The sequence below is a fragment of the Danio rerio genome, chromosome 12 (genome assembly GCF_049306965.1).
Source record: "Danio rerio strain Tuebingen ecotype United States chromosome 12, GRCz12tu, whole genome shotgun sequence".
In the NCBI taxonomy this organism is placed as follows: domain Eukaryota; kingdom Metazoa; phylum Chordata; class Actinopteri; order Cypriniformes; family Danionidae; genus Danio; species Danio rerio.
In genome coordinates, this window is record NC_133187.1 from 27,607,035 (window position 1) to 27,629,460 (window position 22,426).

Below are 22,426 nucleotides of genomic sequence, written 5' to 3' on the forward strand. Positions count from 1 at the left end.
ATCTGGTTCCTCTGATGTCTTTAATCCAGATCAGTGAGCTGGTGTTCTTCACTTTGACCCTTACCTGCTTTACTAAGATCTTCTGATTTGAAAAATGACTTCACTGCTGTATGTTTCAACCATTTACCAGGGTTACATTTTAAAACTATTACAGAGCATATGCAGTTGAAGTCAGATTATTAGCCCCCCTTTGAATTTTTTTCTTTTTTAAATATTTCTTAAATGATGTTTAACAGAGCAAGGAAATTTTCACAGTTTGTCTAGTATTTTTTTGTTTTGTTTTCTGGAGAAAGTTTTATTTGTTTTATTTCAGCTAGAATAAAAGCAGTTTTTTTTAAACACCATTTTAAGGTCAAAATTATTATCCCCTTTAAGCTATATATTTTTTGATAGTCTACATAACAAACCATCGTTATAAAATAACTTGTCTAATTACCCTAACCTGCCTAGTTAGCCTAATTAGATAAGCCTTTAAATGTCACTTTAAGCTGTATAGAAGTGTCTTGAAAAATATCTAGTCAAATATTATTTACTGTCATCATGGCTAAGATAAAATTAATTATTAGAAATGAGCTATTAAAGCTATTATGTTTAGAAATGTGTTGAAAAAATCCTTTAAACAGAAATTGGAAAAAGAAATAATTAGGGGGGCTAATAATTCTGACTTCAACTGTAACAAATAATGTCTAAAAGGAAGCAGTTAATTTGATTTATGCCACAAAGCAATATTAAAAGTAGATATTCTGAAGAGTACAGTACAATCTGAATATGGCCATTAAAATTGATGCAGTTGTATAGTTGGATTGCTGTGCATCCAAATCAAAATATTGTCAGTACTTTTACTAGCTGAGTACATGTACATAGTAAATGTTCTTGTTAATGAAGCTAAATGCAATTGTTGAACTTTTTAATGGCCTTTAAAACATTCATTTTATGATTGTATGTGCCAAATCAAATCAAAACCCAATCAAAAAATAAAAAGATTTCGTTAGCTGTTCTCATTAATCAGTTCAGAAAAGTTAGTTAATAAGTGTTTTATTTACATGTTTCAATTGAATGCGCTGTTAAACACTTCAAACTCACAATAGATGATTAGTAATATTATAAACATTATATAAACATTTTTAAAAGTATTGTAATATTTCAACTTTTTTGTTTCTTTTCAAAATCGAAATGTATATTTTTAAATATTTTAGGTGACTTAGTTAAATGTCGCCTTACAGCAATAAGGTTGTTGAGTCAGTTGGCATTTCTGTGTGGAGTTTGCATGTTCTCCCCATGTTCATGTGGGTTTCCTCCGGCTGCTCCGGTTTCCCCCACAAGTCCAAAGACATGCGATACAGGTGAATTGGGTAAGCTAAATTGTTCATAGTGTATGCGTGTATGTCCTGGTCTTCCAGGAGGGGGGCTGAGTGCTGGGCTAATGACCCACCTCGTAAAAATTTCATGTTATGAAACACCAACATGGTGTGGCTAAAATATCAACTTCAATATAAATGGCCCTGAAAGTAAGTAATAATAATAAAAATAATAATAATAATAATAATTATTATTATTATTATTATGGAGCGCTACGTTGCAGTGGTTAGCACGATCACCTCCCAGCCAAATAGACGCTGGTTCGAGTGCTTATTGGGCCAGTTGGCATTTCGGTGTGGAGTTTGCATGTTCATCCATGTTGCAGTGGGTTTCCTCCAGGGGCTCCAGTTTCCCCCACAGTCCAAAGACATGCGCTATAGAGGAATTGATTACGCTAAATTGGCCGTAGTGTATGTAGTGTATGTGTGTGAATGTAAAGGTGTATGGGGGTTTCCCAGTGTTGGGTTAAAGGGCATCCACTGGTAAAACATATGCTTGATAAGGTGCTGGTTCATTCTGCTGTGGCAACACCTGATTAATAAAGGGACTAAGACGAAAAGAAAATGAATTAATAAATAAATTAATAATAATAATAATAATAAATAGAGTTTATTTTCAGCGTCATGTTCATTTTTACTAACTTGTAAGTTGAATATATCACATAAAATACATTATATTTAATACATAACATACTTTGTGTGAGACTGAATGTAAAAATTGAAATACTAGTGTTTACAATGATTCATTTCTAAATGCCTTTAGAATAAATTTTATTTTAACTTAATAACCAAGACCTTTTAGAAACATTTACCTTTACACACCTGTTTTCTTCTTCAGTTTGCAATAAGGGCCAGGTGGTGAGTGGCCAGTACAGAATGCTTGCCAAAAATGGAGGCTACGTTTGGGTGGAGACTCAAGCAACTGTCATCTACAACAACCGCAACTCCCAACCACAGTGCATCATCTGCATCAACTACATCCTGAGGTACTGCTTTAAACCAAACTCACATTCCACATCATTATACCATCATCCTTACACTGTCCTTGTGTTTCAGCTCTGTGGAGGAGCAGTCCGTCATCTTCTCCCTAGACCAGACGGAGGCCTTGTTCAAACCCTACCACACCTACGACATGGGCGAAATATTCAGCCAAAACACATCCATTTCCGAACCTCAGAACAATCTCTTCACTACACTTAAGGAGGAGCCTGAGGAGTTAGCGCAGTTAGCGCCTATGCCAGGAGACGCCATCATTGCCTTGGACTTTGGTCAGAATGCCACCTTTCGGCACTTCTTCAACCATTCCCCATACAACACCTTCACCCTTTTCACCCCCTCGACCCCTGATTACAAATCCACCCCCATCCTGCATGCATGAACTCCTTTTTCTTCCCTTGGCTGTCCTAATTCTACCTCACAATCACACATATACACAGCGCATGTGGCGTATGGTGTTGTACTGTAATTCAATTGGCATTGTAGCTTGGCTTTGCTACACGCAATATGTAAAAACATTATTGAACGCATGGCTCAGCATTGGCTTTAGCTTCAGCAGTTATGGATTATCATTACCAGTTTGTTTTCGTAATAATAAAAGTAAATATGTTTTCATTTCATATCTGTTCTTGAGAATTTAACAGTGTGGAATTTAATGGGAATACTAATTTCTCTTCATTTAATTACATGTCTTTGCATGTTGAAATCACTGCATGGGATGGAAATCTTCATTTTCAACATTTCTTTTGGTGATGGCCGGGGTTGTTTTTAATGTCTTACTGGTTTATGGAAACATTTATTGACATGTTGTGCAAAATCTAGTTTTCTTTCACTGTATTTTTGTCTCGCTTTCTAGTGCAAATATCAAAACATTTTGAAATCAAGAAAGTTTTATTTGAAAGGCAAATGTACTTAAAATAATAAGCAGTTTTATATCTTTTCCAACTGATCTGACTTAGTTTTCCTAAAACTGACCCAGAAAATTCTGAAAAGTCCAATTGACCTAAAATTACACCAAACTTTGTGACCTCATATCTTTGCGCCAGACTGTTATACAGACTTAAGGTTGGGCTTATTTAACTCAGACTACCAATCTTCCAATCACTAAAGACCTTTCAACTTACTAGCCACACTCTAGCAACCACTTATGGCACCCTAGCAACTGTCCCATAGACATTCATTGTAAAAAAAAAAAAAAAAGCTGCCATTGACTTTACATTGGACATACTAACAACACCAATCTATACTAACAATATACTAGTTCATACTGGGAACATACTAACAAACATGCTATCATACTAGCAACATGCTAATTCATACTAAATTCATGCTAGCAACATACTAATTAATACCAGAACCATGCTAAAACATGCTAATTTATGCTGGAAACATGTAACAATATGCTAATTCATACTAGAACCATGCTAATTTATGTTAGCAACTGCCTAGCAACTACTCAAAACACCTTAACAACTGTCTAGCAATTGCCTAGCAACACCTTAGCAACTGCCTAGCAACCACCTAGCAACAACACCTAGCAACCAACTAGCAATGCCTTAGCAACCGCTTAGAAACCAATCAGAACACCCTAGCAACCACCTTGCAATACCTTAGCAATGACCTAAAACACCTAAAACACCTAGCGATACCTTAGCAACCACCTAGCAATGCCTTAGCAACCGCCTAGCAACCACTAAAAACACCCTATCAACCACCTAGCAACACCTTAGCAACCGCCAAGCAACACCTAAGCATCCACCTAGCAACACATAAGCAACTGCCTAGCAACACCTCAGCAACTGCCTAGCAACACCTCAGCAACCGCCTAGCAACAGCTCAGCAACCACCTAGGAAAACCTTTGCAACCAACTAGCAATGCCTTAGCAACCGCTTAGCAACCAATCAGCACACCCAAGCAACCACCTAGCAAGATCTTAGCAACTGCCTAGCAACACCTCGCCAACTGTCTAGCAACAGCTTAGCAACAACCCGGCAACACCTTAGCAACCACCTAGAAATGCCTTAGCAATCACCTAGCAACCACTCATAACACCCTATTAACCACCTATCAACAGCTTAGCAACCACCTAGCAACATCTTAGCAACCACCTAGCAATGCCTTAGCATCCACCTAGCAACACCTTAGCTACTGCCAAGCAACAACTCAGCAACCACCTTGCAACACCTCAGCAACCGCCAAGCAACAGCTCAGCAACCACCTAGGAAAACCTTTGCAATCAACTAGCAATGCCTTAGCAACCAATCAACACACCCAGCAACCACCTAGCAACACCTTAGTAATGAACTAGAACACCTTATCAACCACCTAGCAAGACCTTAGCAACCACCTTGCAAGACGCTAGCAACTACTCATAAAACCTTATCAACCACCAAGCAATGCCTTAGCAAACACTTAGGACATCCTAGCAACTGCATAACAAGGCCTTAGCAACCACCTAGCAACCACTCAAAACACCCTAGCAACACCTTAGCAACCATTCAGAACACCCTATTAACTGTCTCGCAAGACCAACTGTCAACTGTTTCACACTTCTTAAAAAGTACTTGAATTATTTAAACTTTGAAACTGTTTTAAACTTGCAGACAAAGCTTTCTCAAGACACCATAAAGTTTGTCTACGAGCTTTACTTTTCTAGTCACTGTATTCTATAGTATTATAAGTCATTTCACTTTTAAATTGGATTTTGTGTGGTGCAGGAATGAACCTGGAAGAGTTCACAATTGTCTCCCTTTAGGTTTTACAAAAAGAGTCTTCTCCTGATGATTAAATAAGTTCTTTGGTAACTCAACAATCCTTAAAAATGTTCTTCTATATCAAAATGCACAAACTCACAACCCTCTCTTATCTAGTGACATTAGAAACATATGCTTTATAAAATACACACAGCCAAATGTACATTTTCAGCATGGGTGTGTCTAAATTGCAGAGCAAAAGTGTAATGAAAGTTATGTTTACTACAGATGTTATTTGATTTATAAATTGAAAACCCCATAGGAAAATCTTGCCGCAATACACCACAATTCATTCTTCAGTCATCAGAGGTCATTTCTGCACCACTTTATTCATACTGGAAAACAAGACAGAAATATGTTTTTTTTTTCAATGTAACTCTCAGAAATTGAGCCAGATCATGAGTAACTTGCACCAAGGTGTGTCTATCCACTGTTAATTGATCTTCCTTCACTGATCATGTAGTATGTTTTGTTGAACTGTGACATCAGAGGCTTGGTTTGACTTGTTTCTGTGTCCTATTGCGTTTGCAGAAAGGGCAGAGTTTGAAGAGGCGACATTCTTCTCCAAGTCCTCCAAGCTCCCTGCGGTGGGCCCGTCCTGGGTTGTGGACACACCTCCTGACGGCAGTCCTGAGAGAAACCTGTCCAGCCTGCCGTCCTCCTTCACTGTACCCCAGGTGCCTCCAGCAGGCAAATGCACACCCTGTACGACACCCTGCTTGAGCAGTTGCAGCAGCTGTTCTACAGTACGTCCATCTTTTCTCCTTCTATGTGATTTTTCTGTTTTTATTTTCTTTTTGTATGGTATATTTTTTTATAAAAATACATGTGAAAGGGTGGCAACAAAAAAACTCCAAAAGTATCAAATTTATTCATTTAAAAACACTGTATTTTTATCTATGTACACTACCTGACAAAAGTTTTAGGAACAACAAATAATAACTTGACTTCTAGTTTAAGATTTGGTATCAGAAGTGGCTTATATGAAAGGCAAAGACCTCTAGATTACGCTTATTTAACCAAAGTTAAATATGATCATGCCTTGATTTTTAATTATTTAGTTAGGGCAGTAACATCTGTCTTTGTCTAGACAAAAGTCTTGTCACTTAACAGAATTAATGTACAGTAAAGAATATAAAGTCATGGTGCAGTGGAAAAAGAAGTAAGATTGTGTATGACTCCCATGAGCTTGGAGGACTGCATCCATACATCTCTGCAATGACTTTTTACGTCATCTGGAATGGCAAAGAACGCGTTCCTGCAGGACTCCCAGAGTTCATCAAGATTCTTTGGATTCATCTTCAATGCCTCCTCATTCATCTTACACCAGACATGCTCAATAATGTTCATATCTGGTAACTGGGCTGGCCAATCCTGGAGCTTCTGGACCTTCTTTGCTTTCAGAAACTTTGATGTGGAGGCTGAAGTATGAGAAGGAGCGCTATCTTGCTGAAAAATTAGCCCTTTCCTGTGGTTTGTAATGTAATGGGAAACACAAATGTCTTGATACATAAGGCTATTAATGTTGTCATTCACTCTGCAGATCTTTCGCACGCCCCCATACTGAATGTAACCCCAAAGCATGATTTTCTCTTCACCAAACTTGACTGATTTCTGTGAGAATCTTGGGTCTATGTGGGTTCCAGTAGGTCTTCTGCAGTATTTTCTGATGATTGTGATGCAGCTCAACAGATGATTCATCTGAAAAATCTACCTTCAGCCACTTTTCCAAATGAACTACTAGAGGTCAATTTATTATTATTATTATTAGCGTATATATCTGGGATCAACAACAAGACTTTTGTCAGATAATACTTTATGTATTGCTGAGCACCCAATTGAGACTGATGTGCATTCTTTTGAAAATGTTCATATTGTTTCATAAAAAAATATATATTTAATTTTCATGCCCATTTGTTATCTGCTCCCTGAAGCTGTCTCTTGAAGAAGTGTTGTTGTTGTAAATGTAACACTTATTTAAAAATAAAGGGGGTGCTATATTACAGAATTTTCAACGAACCCTTGTGTGCTGTCACTCTGGGGTGATTATGAGTCTTAATTTGGCAACAACCTCTCTGTGTTTCAGCAAATGGTATGACTTTTGATGACAAATCTGACTTTGACACATATTTTGAGAAAATGCTTTAAAAAAATTTCAAAACCTCAGCAATACACTCTGGGCAAATTGACTACCCTTTCGTTATGTTAGTGGCAGTTTTTGCCCGATTGACTTCCATTATAACCACATTTTTTAATTGAAAACCATAACACCATATTATTGTGTATTCTATTTTATAATAATGTATGTTATTGATGATGATATTATATGTCACCTTTTCCCAATAAGGAAAACCACCAACATTCATTGCATTATTATATGGTGTCAAGGCTTTCAAAAATTTTGTTATAATGGAAATCAATAGGAAAAAAAAACTGCCATTTACATAATAAAAGGTAGTACATTAAACTACCCTTAGTACATTAGCCAGTCATTTATATGACAGTGCCATTTTCTTGTCCTTAAAAGGCAAACTTTCAAAAAAGGGTCTTTGGGTAACACTTTATTTTGATGGTCCATTTGAGTATTAGTAGACTGTTTGATTTAATATCATTTGATACTGCTCCTGCAACAGACATTTAACTGACTATAAGAAACTTTGCAAGTCAACTTTCACTAACCCTAACCCCAACCTAACAGTCTACTTATAATCTAATGAGAATTAGTTGGCATGTTGATGATGCAATGTTGAACTTAATTCAACAAACGGACCATTAAAATAAAGTGTGACCGGTCTTTGAAAATGACTAGTAAATGGACTAGGGAAAAGCTTAGAGGCAGATCCAGATGCAGTTGGTTTATTTAAATGAATCAAAAGCAAAACAAAAGCTAGAACAAAAGCAAACTCTTCTACATTATTTTTGATAATGAGCTGCAGGTGTGAGATGCAGTGGATTATGGGATGTGTAGTCCAATTAAGTGGCAAATGTGATGTGTAGAGTGCACTCTAGTGTGTCTGGTGCGCATTCTAGCTGGTGACCATCACAGCACAATTATTTTCTCTGTTTGAAAATTTCTAAATTAAAATGGTAGCAATTGTTAAATAATTTCGCAACCAAAGCAACAATGGTGGACTACAGGACTGACTGTATGAGCATGGTTGCAAAGACATGTTTTTTTTACTAATTGACATTGCCAGAATGTTAATCAGTAAAAATGTTTCTGTCTGTATTCGAAACTTTTCAAAACAAATAGAAAAAAAAAAACTTCCAGTTTTTGTATTATGATTTTCATGCAAAAAAAACACTTATGTTTTCTTATGTTAAATTAATACTTGCAATTTTCCTGAGTTCAATGCATATTAAAAGTTCTTCCAGTGCAATTAAAGAAGCTTCATGTTTGCATGCGATTCTGCACTATTACTGTGTTTTAATCTTATGTAATATTATACTGTGGTTTAATGCTGTGTGATGTGTATGTCTGCAGCCTAGCAGTCCAGTGGATTGCTGTGGCAGTGGAGAGTGGGATCTGAAGGTGGAGCTGACAGAGAAGCTGTTTGCCTCTGAATCTGGAGCAACCAATCCAACAGACTCCCAGGTGAGTGTGCCCAATAGTTAAAACAATTTCCTGCTTAATACTCTCATTAAAAAGTAAAAAAATGGGGGTTTCATGTGATGCCACAGAAGAACCGTTCTTTATTTCTCTATATGTTATATCTTAAACATTATATTGTTTCAAACTAATAAAATGACAATAAAGGTCACTTTGTTAAACTGTAGAGTTGAATTTTCAACATCAAAAGTTGCACAGATCACAGATCAAGGTCCTTTAATGCAATTCACAACCAGAAATAAAAAAAGCAGAAAATACGGAATCTCATAATTGACAGATATTTTTTGCAGTGTAAAGTACAGCACTGTTCAGGTAAGAGTGAACATTTTTTCTTAATGTGAAGTACATTTTAATAATCTAAAGAACATTTTTACACTACAAAAGCCTTTTTGTGGATTTATAAGTTTCCATTGAAATGAAAGGTTCTTTGTTGAACCATCAATGCTAATAAAGAACCATTTTTTGAGAATGATATCGCTTTTTTATTTATGAATTGTTTAATAGTAGTCATTATCTGTTCATCAAAAGTCCTTTACAGTATACATTGCTATATCATATTATTTGTCCTAGATTTGTATACAAACATGACATTTTATTGAAGATAAAAATGTATTTTTAATTGATAATAATGTGCAAAATGATAAAAACTGTAACAGACCGGATTAAAAAAATGCTAGCTTTAAATTCTGGCCAGTTTGTAGCTAAATTAGTGTGTGTGTTTACGTTTTGTCTGTGCAACTGCAAATATTGCATTTGGAATATTTGGAATACTGCAATAGTAAATATTCCTAATTAATAATACACAACTATCAAAAAGTAAGTACGTTTTTTTAAGTAAGGGCCAAAAGTCAAAATTTTTTTGTTACAAAAATGGTAATCTCAGGCTGCTTTCACACCTACACTTTTGTTTCGGAACCTGTCTCGTTTGCCCATTTAGCACGGTTTGTTTGGCATACGTGAAACCACCAATAGCTCTCGGATCCGCGCCAAATCAATCGCTCCAAGATCGCTTGAATGAGGTGATCTCAACTCGATTGAAACAAACTCTGGAGCAGATCGATTGCCGTGAGAAAGCGATACAAACCAAGCGCGGTTATATCACAGTGTTTTATGGATATGTAATAGGCATATGGCTATATGAAGAGAGAATTATGAGTAGGGCGGGAAGTTTCGCGAGTCTCCAGATGCCCGCAAACGAGTTATAATCTCAAAATCTGCAAAATAAACCATGACACTCTGACCAATGTGAGAAGAGTTTTCTCACACGTGACTTGTTTTAGCTCTTTTGGTCTGAAGAAACTTTGCAGTGTGAAAGCGAACTGCTCCAAGAGCAAAGAGCAACAATGTAACATTTGTCATCTCTGTTTCGGAACAACTGAATCGATTCACAGGTGTGACAGCACCCTTAAATTATAACATCTAAAACAAGTGCTTTAAAAAAACGAGAAAAGGTATTTAATTTCACCAAGTATCATTGCAACAAGCAGGAGAGGAGCATGTGATATGGTTGATCGCAGCTGGTTACTCATCTGTAATCATTAATAAGCCAATCAGATTATTCAGGATTAGCATTATTCCCTCATCTTCGTTTTTTGAAGATTCCCCTCATCCACCTCATCTCCCCCTTTTCCTCCTTTACCAGGGGGAGCTCTCGAGGACTACCTCATCTCGTACCCCCTCACATGCTCGTTGACCAGGAGGGAGCCCAGGGCTCAATTATCTACGGGCTCAGGGTTCTCTCCTGCGACAGCATGCCAAACCTGCTATTATTATCAAGTCATATCTAAGTGTTGAAATCTCACAATACTTGAGTGATGAACTTATGAAAATATAATTGTAGAAATTGCAGGTTTTCCCTTTGTACTTTAAAAGATTATTTAAATTGCTCAAAATCAACTGTAAAAACATGTCTGATATTACAAAAACTGTATATTTCAAATAAACACTGTTTTGTTAACCTTTTATTTATTAAAGCACCCTGAAAATGCATCAATATTATATATTATATGATAACTAAAGTAAACAAATTTCATGAGCACAAATCGGCATATTAGAATGATTTCTGAAGCTTTATACAGCCCATTTTGAGGAACGTAAACAAAAACAATGCTGCCAGAGTATTTCCTGCTTTACATTTTTATTCTCTACAGCTTCCGAGAATCCAAAAAGGGCCACATATTGAGAAATAATGTTATGATGGCTGTTATAACATGAAGTTATGATTGAATTGCCTCTTGTTACAGTTATGAAATAGTTTGCTAGCAAGCAGGAAATGTTCAGGGAATGTTCACCACATTGAAATGGTATATAACGCTGAATAATACTGGAAAAAAATGTCATGTGTTTATGACCAATTAAATGCATCTTACTTGAGCATATGCTCTGTACTTAAAAAGCATGTAAACCAACTTTTTTTGGCAAACCTTTTAACAGTAGATTATAATAATAATAATACATATTATTCAGCTCTTTCTCCTCAACCTCAGACATTCTTACTGGATTATTTAAACCCATTTGTTCTTACAAAAAACATTGCTATTACGTATCTTGATCTCATCAACTGCCCTAAGTAAATATTTGCTTGACTGTGTGCAGTTGAACCTGAGTGATCTGGACCTGGAGACTCTCGCTCCATACATCCCAATGGACGGCGAGGACTTCCAGCTGCACCCTATATGTCTGGAGGAGCCGGTGCCTGATGCAGGTCCAGGCCTAAGCGCAGCCGTCCAGCACAGCTTCAGCAGCGTGGCCGACCTCTTCCAGCCCCTAGGTCAATATCCACCTTATAACAAAAACAGACCTAGCACATGTCCAGACGCAACTCACATACAACCCTACCAAACCACGCCAAACATCCCGCTCTCTTCAGAAAAGCAAAGACAGAGTCTTCATTGGCCCCCTGATCAACTTTCACAGTATGAACACACAAATGTTGGCTGCATGGATGACAGAAACACAGGAGGTCCAGGACAAGCGTGCAATTTCAATGTTCCACCACCACACCAAAGGTCAGTAGAGTTTATTCCCTTACACGTGCGTTTGATTTTGCAATGTATCAACTTGGGGGCAATGATTAACTAGATTAACTGTCAGAAGCAATTGCTCGGCCGCTGCGAGAAAGCAAAGGTGAAATGCAGTTTTTGAAATGTTCTGTCATTATGATTTTTTGTTTTCTGTCGGCTGTGTTTGGAAACCTGTCTTTTTAAAGCTGTAAATGACTGAAAATATGCAAAAAGTCTGGACCAAACGCAAATCAGCTTGCAAATTGGTGAAAAAAAGAACATCAGTTGCAAATTATCGTGCAAATATGTTGTTGTCCAAACATTTTGACTTGACTTGATTCCTGGTGGCTGTGTTTGGGAGTAAAGCCAACTCTTTTCAGTGTAAACACAGCTATAAGTGACTGAATACATGTAAACCCTCTAGGCCATTAACAAATTAGCTTGGAGATGGGTGCAAAATAGAACATAGTTTGCAAATTAGTGTGCAGATTTGTTTTTGCCCACAAGCATTATTATTCCTGAATGATGTCTTGTCACTTTAAATAAAGAAAACATATGATCTCTGGCTTTTCAGATGTTTTTTTTTATGTTTGAATAGTCAAATATATAATGAATAAATATAATGAACAAATTTAAATGTAAAAGTTTTTTGTTTACAGAAACTTTCCCTTTTTTAAAATTAAGCTTGATAATATAAAGACTTGATAATATAAAGTCATTTACAAAAAAAAACTGTGGTAACACTTTAGTTTAAGCGTCAAATCTCACTATTAACTAGTAGCTTATTATTAAAATATTGACTGTTAATTAGTACTGTTTATAAAGTACATATTCTGCATGATCATATTTTACATCCTTACCCAATACCTAAACTCAACTATTACCTTACTAACTTGTAATAAGCAGCTAATTGCAAGTTTATTGAGACAAAAGTCAAAAGTTAATGGTTTATTAATAGCAATAATGGTACCTTAAAATGAAGTTTGACTAAAATAGCTTTTATACATCCGTGGAAGGCAAAATAATTTCAAATAGAGCAGGAGAAGTCGATTTGAACTTGTGCGGTGAAGGTTAAAAAGAATTTATGTAAATATAATGTTAGTGCATTTGAATACTCATTGTCATTTTCAAGAAACCTGTCTGAAATGATTCAAGCTTTATGGCATGGTGCGTTATCCTGCTGGAAGTAGCCATCAGAAGATGGGTACTCTGTGGTCATAAAAGGATGAACAATGTCTGTACCATTGCTCAGCTAAGCTGTTGGTTGACACGATGCTCAATTGGTACTAATGGGCTCAAAGTGTGCCAAGGAAATATCCCCAACACCATTACACCACCACCACCTGCCAAAACCGTTGATACAAGGCAAGATGGATCCATGCTTTCATGTTGTTGATGCCAAATTCTGATTCTATTATTCAAATGTTGCAGCAGAAATCGAGACTCATCTGACCAGTCAATGTTTTTCCAATCTTCTATTGTCCAATTTAGGTGAGCCTGTGTGAATTGTAGCCTCAGTTTCCTGTTCTTAGCTAACAGGAGTGGCACCCGTTTTGGTCTTCTGCTGCTGTAGCCTATCCGCATCAAGCTTGGACATGTGTTTAGAGATGCTCTTCTGCATACGTAGGTTGTAACGAGTGGTTATTTGAGTTACTGTTGCCTTTCTATCAACTGGAACCAGTCTGGCCATTCTCCTCTAAACTCTCCCATCAACAAGGCATTTGCACCCACAGAACTGCCGCACACTAGATATTTTCTCTTTTTCAGACCATTCTCTGTAAACTCTTGAGATGGTTGTGCGTGAAAATCCCAGTATAACAGCAGCTTCTGAAATACTCAGAGTAGCCCATCGGGCACCAACAACCAAGCCACTTTCAAAGTCACTTATATCACTTTTCTTCCCCATTCTGAAGCTCGGTTTGAACTGCAGCAGATCGTCTAGACCGTGCCTACATGCCTAAATGCAAGTTGCTGCCATGTGATTGGCTGATTAGAAATTAGCGTTAACAAGCAGTTGGACATGTGTACCTAATAAAGTGGCCAGTGAATGTACTTGAAACTTTCTGTGGTTGTGTAACTTTTTTATGTATAACCAGTGTGTTTACGTTTCCACACACTCACAGTTGTTTACATGATCACATGAAATGAATAAAATGTTCCAAAACAACATCTAATGTATTTCAGATGGGTTTCAACATATTCCATCTGCAATTTGAAGTGCAGTTCAGTCTTGAATTTATTGTTTCCTGCTGTTTTCAGGTTTTTCGAGAACTTCACCCCAGTACAGAAAGGCATGAGTTTAGGACAGAGAGCTCTCCTGAACAACTTTAAACGGAAGAGGCAATCAGAGTTCCCTTTATCCTGCTCTTTCTCCGATATTCCAAAAGTAAGCACTCAGAGTTCAAAGTAGATTAAGGAAAACGAGTGAAGTTCAAATGCCGATGTCAAATACAAACTGTAAAATGAACGTGTGTTCAGCAGGTGGTCGCTCCCCACAAGTCTACAGATGGAATGCGAAAAAGGATGAAGCCGATGAATGATGACAGCTGTGCTTTCTCTGTCAGAAAGTCTCTCAGCACGAGTGTCCTCACAGGTACAGCGATTCTCCATCTCTCTCTGAAATCTTTAGCTAATTCCTGCTTTTACCATAATTTACATGCTCCTTTTTTGACAGATAAATTTCCATGTATGCAAAGTGGATTGGTTGATCCTCAAGCCTGCAGTCGGTCTGTCAAAGGGTGTCCAGAGGATCTAAAACAGCACTGCACAGACTCATTCTGCTCTAACAGTAGCAGACAGTACAACATGATGCCATCACGCAAACACACAGGTCAGTCTCCAGCTCCTACAGTACAAACTAAAACATAACTGATATTTCTGTTTTTATAATTTCTGATGTATCAGTGAATCCACCCTTGGTAGGGATGTCAAAACTACTGACTTTGGTACCAATTGGTACAGCTATAACATTTGAACGCTGCTAAATAAAATCTTAAACAAGCTGAGTGGCAATTTTGTTCACATGCTCAATAGATATGATGCCATCCAGCGAAGCATTTACCCTGATACATCCCAGCGGGCACCTTGATGTCAAAACACCAACAAATTGACATCAAGCATGCAATGTGTCACGGTCACCAGCAATCCAGCCTGTGCAGATCGATGAAGAACTACAAATCCAGTCATGCACTGCTGACACGCACCTGTTCCTCATTCCATTGATTACAGAGAGTCTTCTGTTATGTGAAGGGGATGCGTACAAAGGAGTGTGGATCCAAATGCATGGTTATTCAACAGAATGGTTAGGCAAGCAATGATCAATACAGGGGCAAGCAGATGTATAAAGGCAAATCCAGAGTCGTGGTCAAAAAACAGACAGATGGTCAAAAGGAAGGCAGCAGACAGGAAAAAAAACAATACAACACGCGGTAATGTTCACAGGACAGTTTAACAAGACTCAGCACTGACGTATGTGTGTGTGTGTGTGTGTGTGTGTGTGTGTGTCTGTGCATGTGTGCTGTTTAAATAGCATCTTATTTGGGAGCAGCTCCCAGCCGTGTGTGTGTAATCAGTCAAATGAGGAACAAGTGTGTGAGAGCGATGCATGACTGGAAAAAGAATGTTGTTCTTCAATGATTTGCACAGGCTGGATCGCTGGTGACCTTGACACAATGCAAGAAATGCAAATCAATTTTGATGTCAAAACATTAACAGCTATTTGACATCCAAAATTTATGTTCTTTTGACCACATTATAATGACATATAAAGTGTTCTAATATAAGAAAAATTTTGATTTTGTAAAAGCTAGGTATTTGGTATGCCTACAAATAAACTACCTTGATGTCAAAACAGCATTAAATTGACATCTGACATTAAATACTTACTCCCAGGGTTGTTTATATCAAAGTTAATATTTAGTAACACAATGTTGGTCTTTCGTAAAATCTAATTTTTACGAGGTGGGTCATTAGCCCAACACTCAACCCCCAACCTGAAGGACCATAACATCTAACATTAGCATAAAAAAACTCATCAAAACTGATTACAGAACTGGTGTTTCAGTTTTTTTTTAAATGTTGTTTTCATGTCAATGTGCCCTCTGGAATGGACTGTGGAGAGTTAGAAAGCTGCATCTATTTGAGAATCTGTGTATAAGTAGATATGTGAGCAATCCACTCCCACCTCTGTCTATCTATGTAAGCGCTCAGTGAAGAGAGTCAAGCGGTGATCATTGTAAACCGTAAATACTTCTGACATCCCTTAATCTTGGCACCAGCAAAGAAATGATTTACCAAAATGCAAAAATTATCAACTTTTCACACAACCTTATACTTACTTACTCCCAGGGCTGTTTGTATCAAAGTTGATATGTAGCCACACCATGTTGGTGTTTCGTAAGATCTAATGTTTAAGTGGGTCATTAGATCAACGCTTAACCTCCAAACTGGAGGACCAATCAATCTTTTACCAGCACAGAATATATTACTGTATATGGCCTGTTTGTTTGTTTTAGGCCAATAATGATAACATCAAAAAATAAGCCTTTTTTTAAGCTTAATAAAATGTGCATCACTATTAAAATGAAACTTAAAATTTAAAATGTGTATACTTTAAGCAAACGCCTTAATGTCATCAATGGCATTTAGATGAACATAAAAAATATATAATGCACTTTTCCTTTTGAAAGCTAAATAAATAAATAAAAATTACAACAGTGAGAAAACAGCAGTAAAGAAAGCATCTGATAAGAAGGGAATGTTTGTAAAGGTCTTACAGTTCAGCACTCCACATCACATTCATTATTATGTAGCACTTTTTATACACTTTTTATAGTAATGCATTACTGAAAAGCAAGCAACATTCCAGTTGTAAACAAGAGAAAACATCACTTGAACTTCAATTTTTTATAATTGTCTCTCCCTCATGTGGTTTCAAACCTCTATGGATTTTTTTTTTTTTTTTGTTAAACACAAAAGATATTTTGGAAAATGCTGGTTGCTAGGACTCATCGACTTCCAAAGATTCATAGTATGGAAGTCAACATGTCCCAGCAGCCAGCAAAATATCTTCTTTTGTGTTCAACAGAAGAAAGAAACTTTGTTTTGAACAAGTGAAGAGTGAGTAAATGATGATAAAATATTTATTCTAGGTTGTTTAATGTTCTTACTTATGGAAATTAACAAGGTGTAGCCTCAGAACCACACCTACCTATTATATAATCATCATGGACCAATGGTGGTTTAGAGGCGTTTACCAGCTAAAGCAAACATTTCTGTAAAATGGAAGTTTTTAAGCTGTTACCAACTCCTGAAAATAACTTTTTGATTTTGTCTAAAATGACGCCACAATTTTCCCCCAAATAGATTTAGATTTATCTATATGACATTTGACTTACAGTTCTCTTTTATTGTTGACAGGCATGATAAGTCAACTGCTGGCTCCGTCCTTTGACTCATACTGTCTGCCAGAGCTGACGCGATATGACTGTGAGGTAAACATGCCTCTTCAAGGAAACCTGCATCTGCTTCAAGGCAGTGACCTGCTGAGAGCCCTAGACCAGTCCACATAAGCTGTCCATTCACCCTCTTCATCCAGTCTTTATGCCTGTATTATCAGCCTCATTTAGACTCATTTGTACATTTTCCTTTAAGACGTGTAATATTTTAATATATAAATCTGATTGTTACTTGTTTCAAATGTGTTCAGATGTACCTCAGTATCTCAGACACTAATATTGTCTTGTGCCTTCAGAAACGAAGTGCTTTTAACATTTATGGTCAGATTTGCTCTTATATGAATATCCACTAACTAGAACATGTAAAATATATACAGTTGAAGTGAGAATTATTAGCCCCCTTATATTTTTCCCCAATTTCTGTTTAAGAGAAATAAGATTTTTTTTAACATATTTCTAAACATAAAAGTTTTAATAACTCATTTCTAATAACGGATTTATTTTATCTTTGGCACAATGAAAGTACATAATATTTTACTAAATATTTTTCAAGATACTAGAATTCAGCTTAAAGTGACATTTAAAAGCGTACTTGGTTATTAGGTTAACTAAGCAAGTTATGGCAATTGGGAAAGTCATTGTATAACGATGGTTTGTTCAGTGGTTCCCAAATTGGGGGTCACAGGACAATGTAATGAGGTTGCTTGGTGATTTCTAAAAGTCAAATAATTAAACTGTAATTAAACTGTTAGAATAAGCCTACCATATTTTATCCATAACTCTGACAGAAGTTAAGAAGATCAAAATAGAAGTCAATAGTTACAAAACATGCCCATAGCCAGGGGGGTTCTGGTGGTTCAAACGACCCACCCCCCACGGCCAAAACGTCCAGAACTTGTCCTTTTAATTATTTTATGTAATTTAAAAATATGTATATTTTATAATAACGTGTCATTTTAAACAACCATGGCCAGTAATTCGAATGCCAAGGAGCCTCAAAGCCACAATAATGTGACGCGAGTCGCCATTTTGGTGCGACAAAAGCAGGCAGCAGTGTTATTGTCTGCACTGGTACTGCAAAAAGCATGCAGATGATTCCAGAAGACAAGCTAATCTAGCACAAAATATTTCATAAAATGTCACCAAAATGCTGTAAACTTCTTAATCAAATACAAAATGTGGGGGAAAAAAACAAAAAAAGGTCAGCTTTAGAGAAAAAGAACCCCTGAGGTTAATTAATAAATGACTATAAAATTATATGGTTGTTAGATTGTTGTATTTTTTGTGTTATCAATATGCTCGTTTACAGTGCTCAGCATAATTGAGTACAGCCCATTTTAAAAAAATAAATATTTTCATCCATTTCTCAGTGAATCCAGGCAATATATTTTGGTGCATTTAAACAAAACAGATTTATTAAACAGATATATTTATTAAAATAATAGTTTAGTCACCAAAATATTAAGAATAAAAAATACAAATAAATTCAAGCTGATTATTGCAAAAAAAATAATAATAATAAATAAATAAAACAAAATTTTATTTCTCTTTTTTGCTTCTCTTGATTTTTCATGTTTTTAAAACTTGTATTTAATATTTTTCTATAACATAAATTCGGGTGTACTTGTTTTTGGACAGTTATCGCAAGTTATTTTGTTTGATAAGCTTCAGATTTGGCTTCAGTCTTGACTAATCTAATATATAAGCACACACATGTTGTATAGCTTCCTTTTAAAAATATGAATTTAAAAGATCATATTAATATTCAGAATACTCATATATGATGAGCACTGTATATACCATAGGACTTATTGTTTGCATAACGTTTGTATATTTACAACCACCTCTGAATTTGGGTGTCGCGAGTCACTGGCATTGTTATTTTGGGGGTCACAGGCTAAAAAGTTTGGGAACCCCAGCTGTAGACAATTAAATAATTTTGTTTTATCCAAAACAAATAAGACTAAGAAAAAATATTATAGGAAATACTGTGAAAAAAAATCTTTTCTCTGTTAAACATCATTTGGGAAATATTTGAAAAAAAATATTCACAGGAGGGCTAATAATATTGATTGCAACTGTATATAAAATGGTAGTTGCATTTGTAACTTATTCATTCAGCTTGAAATATTGAAATACTGCCTTTGTGTAAATCAACTCTTTTGACGAAAACATTGCCTTATAAATATTCGCTTTGAAACTGTACCAGCAACAAATGTGGCGTAAAACTGTGTAGCTGTTTTTCTTTGTCAGCTTTCTCCTGTTTTTCTCAAACGCATTCATAATGACAGAACGCTGTATTAAATGTATACTTCTGTTATCTTAAGCACTTTATTTTAAAAGATGCAAATGGAAGACCAAACTGAAAAACTGAGCATCTTGGCCATTTTTAAGTGTGGGGGGCTGTCCATCACTAAACCATCATTTACAACAGAGGTTCTCAATCCCAGTGTCCTGTAGATTTTAGCTCCAATCTGAATCACACACACCTGGGCTAGCTAATCAAGCTCTTACTGTAAAACCCGAAATGTTAAGTTAACTCAAACAGTTTGAGAGAACCGATTGCAGCAAACTATTTAGGTTCAAAAACTAGTCCTAATGAGTACTGTGAACTTAATCCATTTGAGTAAATAAAGCAATTTGAGCACAGTAAAGCAGGTCGCACACCAGAAGCGACGCTCGGCGGCGCGCCACGCAGCGCCACATATTTTAGAATTCTAATCATAGGTTTCTATCAGGATACACACACCGGCGCCGCAAGTCGGCGGCTGTCGGCGGCGCCCGGCGACGGCTCAGGACGCAGTCCATTTTTCAGCCGCGCCACAGAGCGCCATCTGATTAGTTTCATGTTAAATATCATTCGAATGTGCGCGTCTGGTGTGCGATACTTTAATCTGTCATGTACGCGCCGTGTCGCGGCGCCGAGCGGCGCTTCTGGTGTGCGACCTGCTTAAGTAAATGAATAGAACTCAAACCAACTGAGTACTGTAAAACCCAATAAGTTAAGTCAACTCAAACCATCTGAGGAAACCGATTGCTACAAACCATTTGAGTTCAAAAACGAATCTATATGAGTACAGTGAACTTACTCCATTTAAGTAATGAGGTATTTATTTAACTCATTACCTTCAACACTGAGTGCAAAACTCTTTTGTAAAATGCATAGAATTAATTTTCAGTCAATTTTGAGTTAACTACACTCATTTGATTTGATATAGCTGACTGTTGGGTTTTTACAGCTTTCCAAAAACATCCTTACAGGTGTGGTGAGGCAAGTTGGAGCTAAAATCGGCAGGACACCAGAGTTTGAGATCCGCTGCTGTGAAATATAGTCTTTATTTGAAAACTGAGTTGTAAATTCAAAAATTATTTTCATATACAAACATATCTATTGCGTCTACATTAGATGAGGTCAGAGTTTTATACTTTGTATCTCTGTAACACGCAACAAATGTTTGTATTTGGTGTTCAGAAGTGCCTTGGTACTCTGTTTTGTCTGCCTTGCTGTGGACAGAGATGAACCTGTAGCTTTCTCTTTTACAGTCCATATCTAATATATATATATATGTGTGGTATTTCAAGGTTAATAGATTTTATATCAATATTTGTGTGAAGCGTATCACCTTCTGGTGATGCTCTGGGGTTGTTGTGTGTTTCTTAACAAAATATATAAAGCTGATTTATCTCATCACTTCTGAAAGAGTCTGTGATTGATTCATCTCAGAATAGTCGCTTAAAGTAACAAGCATTTGTATTACAGTCGTTTTTGTTGTATTCAGTGGCGTAGCGCAAAATGCAGAGGCCCCCCTGCAGGGATCGCTGACGGGGCCCCCTGATGAAGGGGGGGGGGGGATACGTCACACGTCAATTTGCATATCACTGGCGTCATCACGTTCTACCGTTTCTGTTTGTTTAACAGCCTATGGTTAATAAAGGGGCATTTATAATTGCACTACACTTTATATAAGCATGTTTATTTAACTTAATTTATTGCTGTTTGAATACAGTATGTCATTATAGATGTGTAGTGAATGTGCAGTAATCTCTCATATGTAATAAACTCAGACAAGTTCAGAAACTGTCACTAATATCTGTGATTGTGAACAAGAAAAGAATAAACGCTCCAATTAAATTGTTAAAATAAAGTAGAAGTACATCGGTTTGACTGTACAAGGGAAATACCTTCACACTGCCTGTGCTAAATCATTTGTCGTCGGTACGCAGAGGGGTGATCTGCTCTCGGGCTGCAGGTGGGAGAGGCTGCTGTACGAGGACTGACTGGGCCGCCTGTCAGTGCTGTGAGGCGGGGGAGGGGTCGGCGGCATCACACGCAGCTCGTTGAGAAGAGTAGGGACGGTACAGTATGGACAAATAACAGTCTAAAAAAAATCTCCAATAACACAAAAAAAAAGTCGCTAGATTTGTCGCTAAGGGGGTCTGAAAAGTCGCTAAATCTAGTGACAAAGTCGCTAAGTTGGCAACATTGGCGGCAAGCAATCAGAATGAAGTAGTCCACCGCTTGAGAGGTGTTCAGAGAACACAGACCTGTGAACTTTGGTTCCGACCACAGTTGTTCCCAAGAGTTTGATTATTGCGTTCGCCGGTGGATTTTTAATTATTGAAAATCACGACGACGCGGGGCCCCCTAATCACGCGGGGCCCCCCCGCGGTGCGTGCCCTGCGGGCCCGTCCGCTACGCCACTGGTTGTATTAAGTTATACAAAAGAATGCATTATGTCAAAAAGAATTTTAAAACATACAGTAAATGGTGCTACTTGCAATTTATCAGCCTTTTTCTAGATTATTTTAAAAAATTTTCTGGCCCCACTGGCTGCAGTGTAAAAATAAAGAAAAAAGAAAATGACTACTATATTTTCTATCAAAATGAGTTTTGCTTGATTGATTTATTACAATGAAAATATTTTTTTGAATATGAAATATGTAAATATAGTTTTTTATCAGCACATTAGGTCAACATAATCCACTCTTAATTCAATTCACACCAGCAAACTGACATTATCATTACACCTTAAGCACAAACTCCAGCTTAGTTGGGAGTTCAAGAATGTCCAAGCAAGCCAAAAGAAATGTCAGGAGATGCAGAAAATTAACTTGTTTGTAATGACATAACAATTAAGCTACAGGAACATTCCGATCCTGGCCTCTGAATCCCACAAGACCACGATACTGCTGGCCGCAAACAAATGTGTAGCGCCAAAACACACAAATGACCTTATAAGGAGTAAATAT

The 22,426-nt window shown here is 36.9% G+C and overlaps 1 protein-coding gene across 4 annotated transcripts in view; it reads left to right on the plus strand.

The window, feature by feature from the left end:
* epas1a (endothelial PAS domain protein 1a) overlaps positions 1-18,692 on the plus strand; it is a 61,404-nt gene extending 42,712 nt beyond the window's left edge. Inside the window, exons 8-17 of one of the 4 annotated variants that reach the window (XM_009306741.5) lie at positions 2,197-2,344; positions 2,415-2,626; positions 5,640-5,854; positions 8,593-8,703; positions 11,314-11,488; positions 11,588-11,726; positions 13,980-14,106; positions 14,199-14,313; positions 14,395-14,550; positions 17,139-18,692. In XM_009306741.5, coding sequence (XP_009305016.2) covers positions 2,197-2,344; positions 2,415-2,626; positions 5,640-5,854; positions 8,593-8,703; positions 11,314-11,488; positions 11,588-11,726; positions 13,980-14,106; positions 14,199-14,313; positions 14,395-14,550; positions 17,139-17,290 — 1,550 coding nt within the window. In that variant the 3' untranslated portion in view covers positions 17,291-18,692. Of the gene's footprint in view, positions 1-2,196; positions 2,345-2,414; positions 2,627-5,639; positions 5,855-8,592; positions 8,704-11,313; positions 11,727-13,979; positions 14,107-14,198; positions 14,314-14,394; positions 14,551-17,138 lie in introns of all 4 variants that reach the window. The other 3 variants (XM_068224778.2, XM_690170.11, XM_005156297.6) reach the window with 3 other exon arrangements.
* Positions 18,693-22,426: the final 3,734 nt, after the last annotated feature.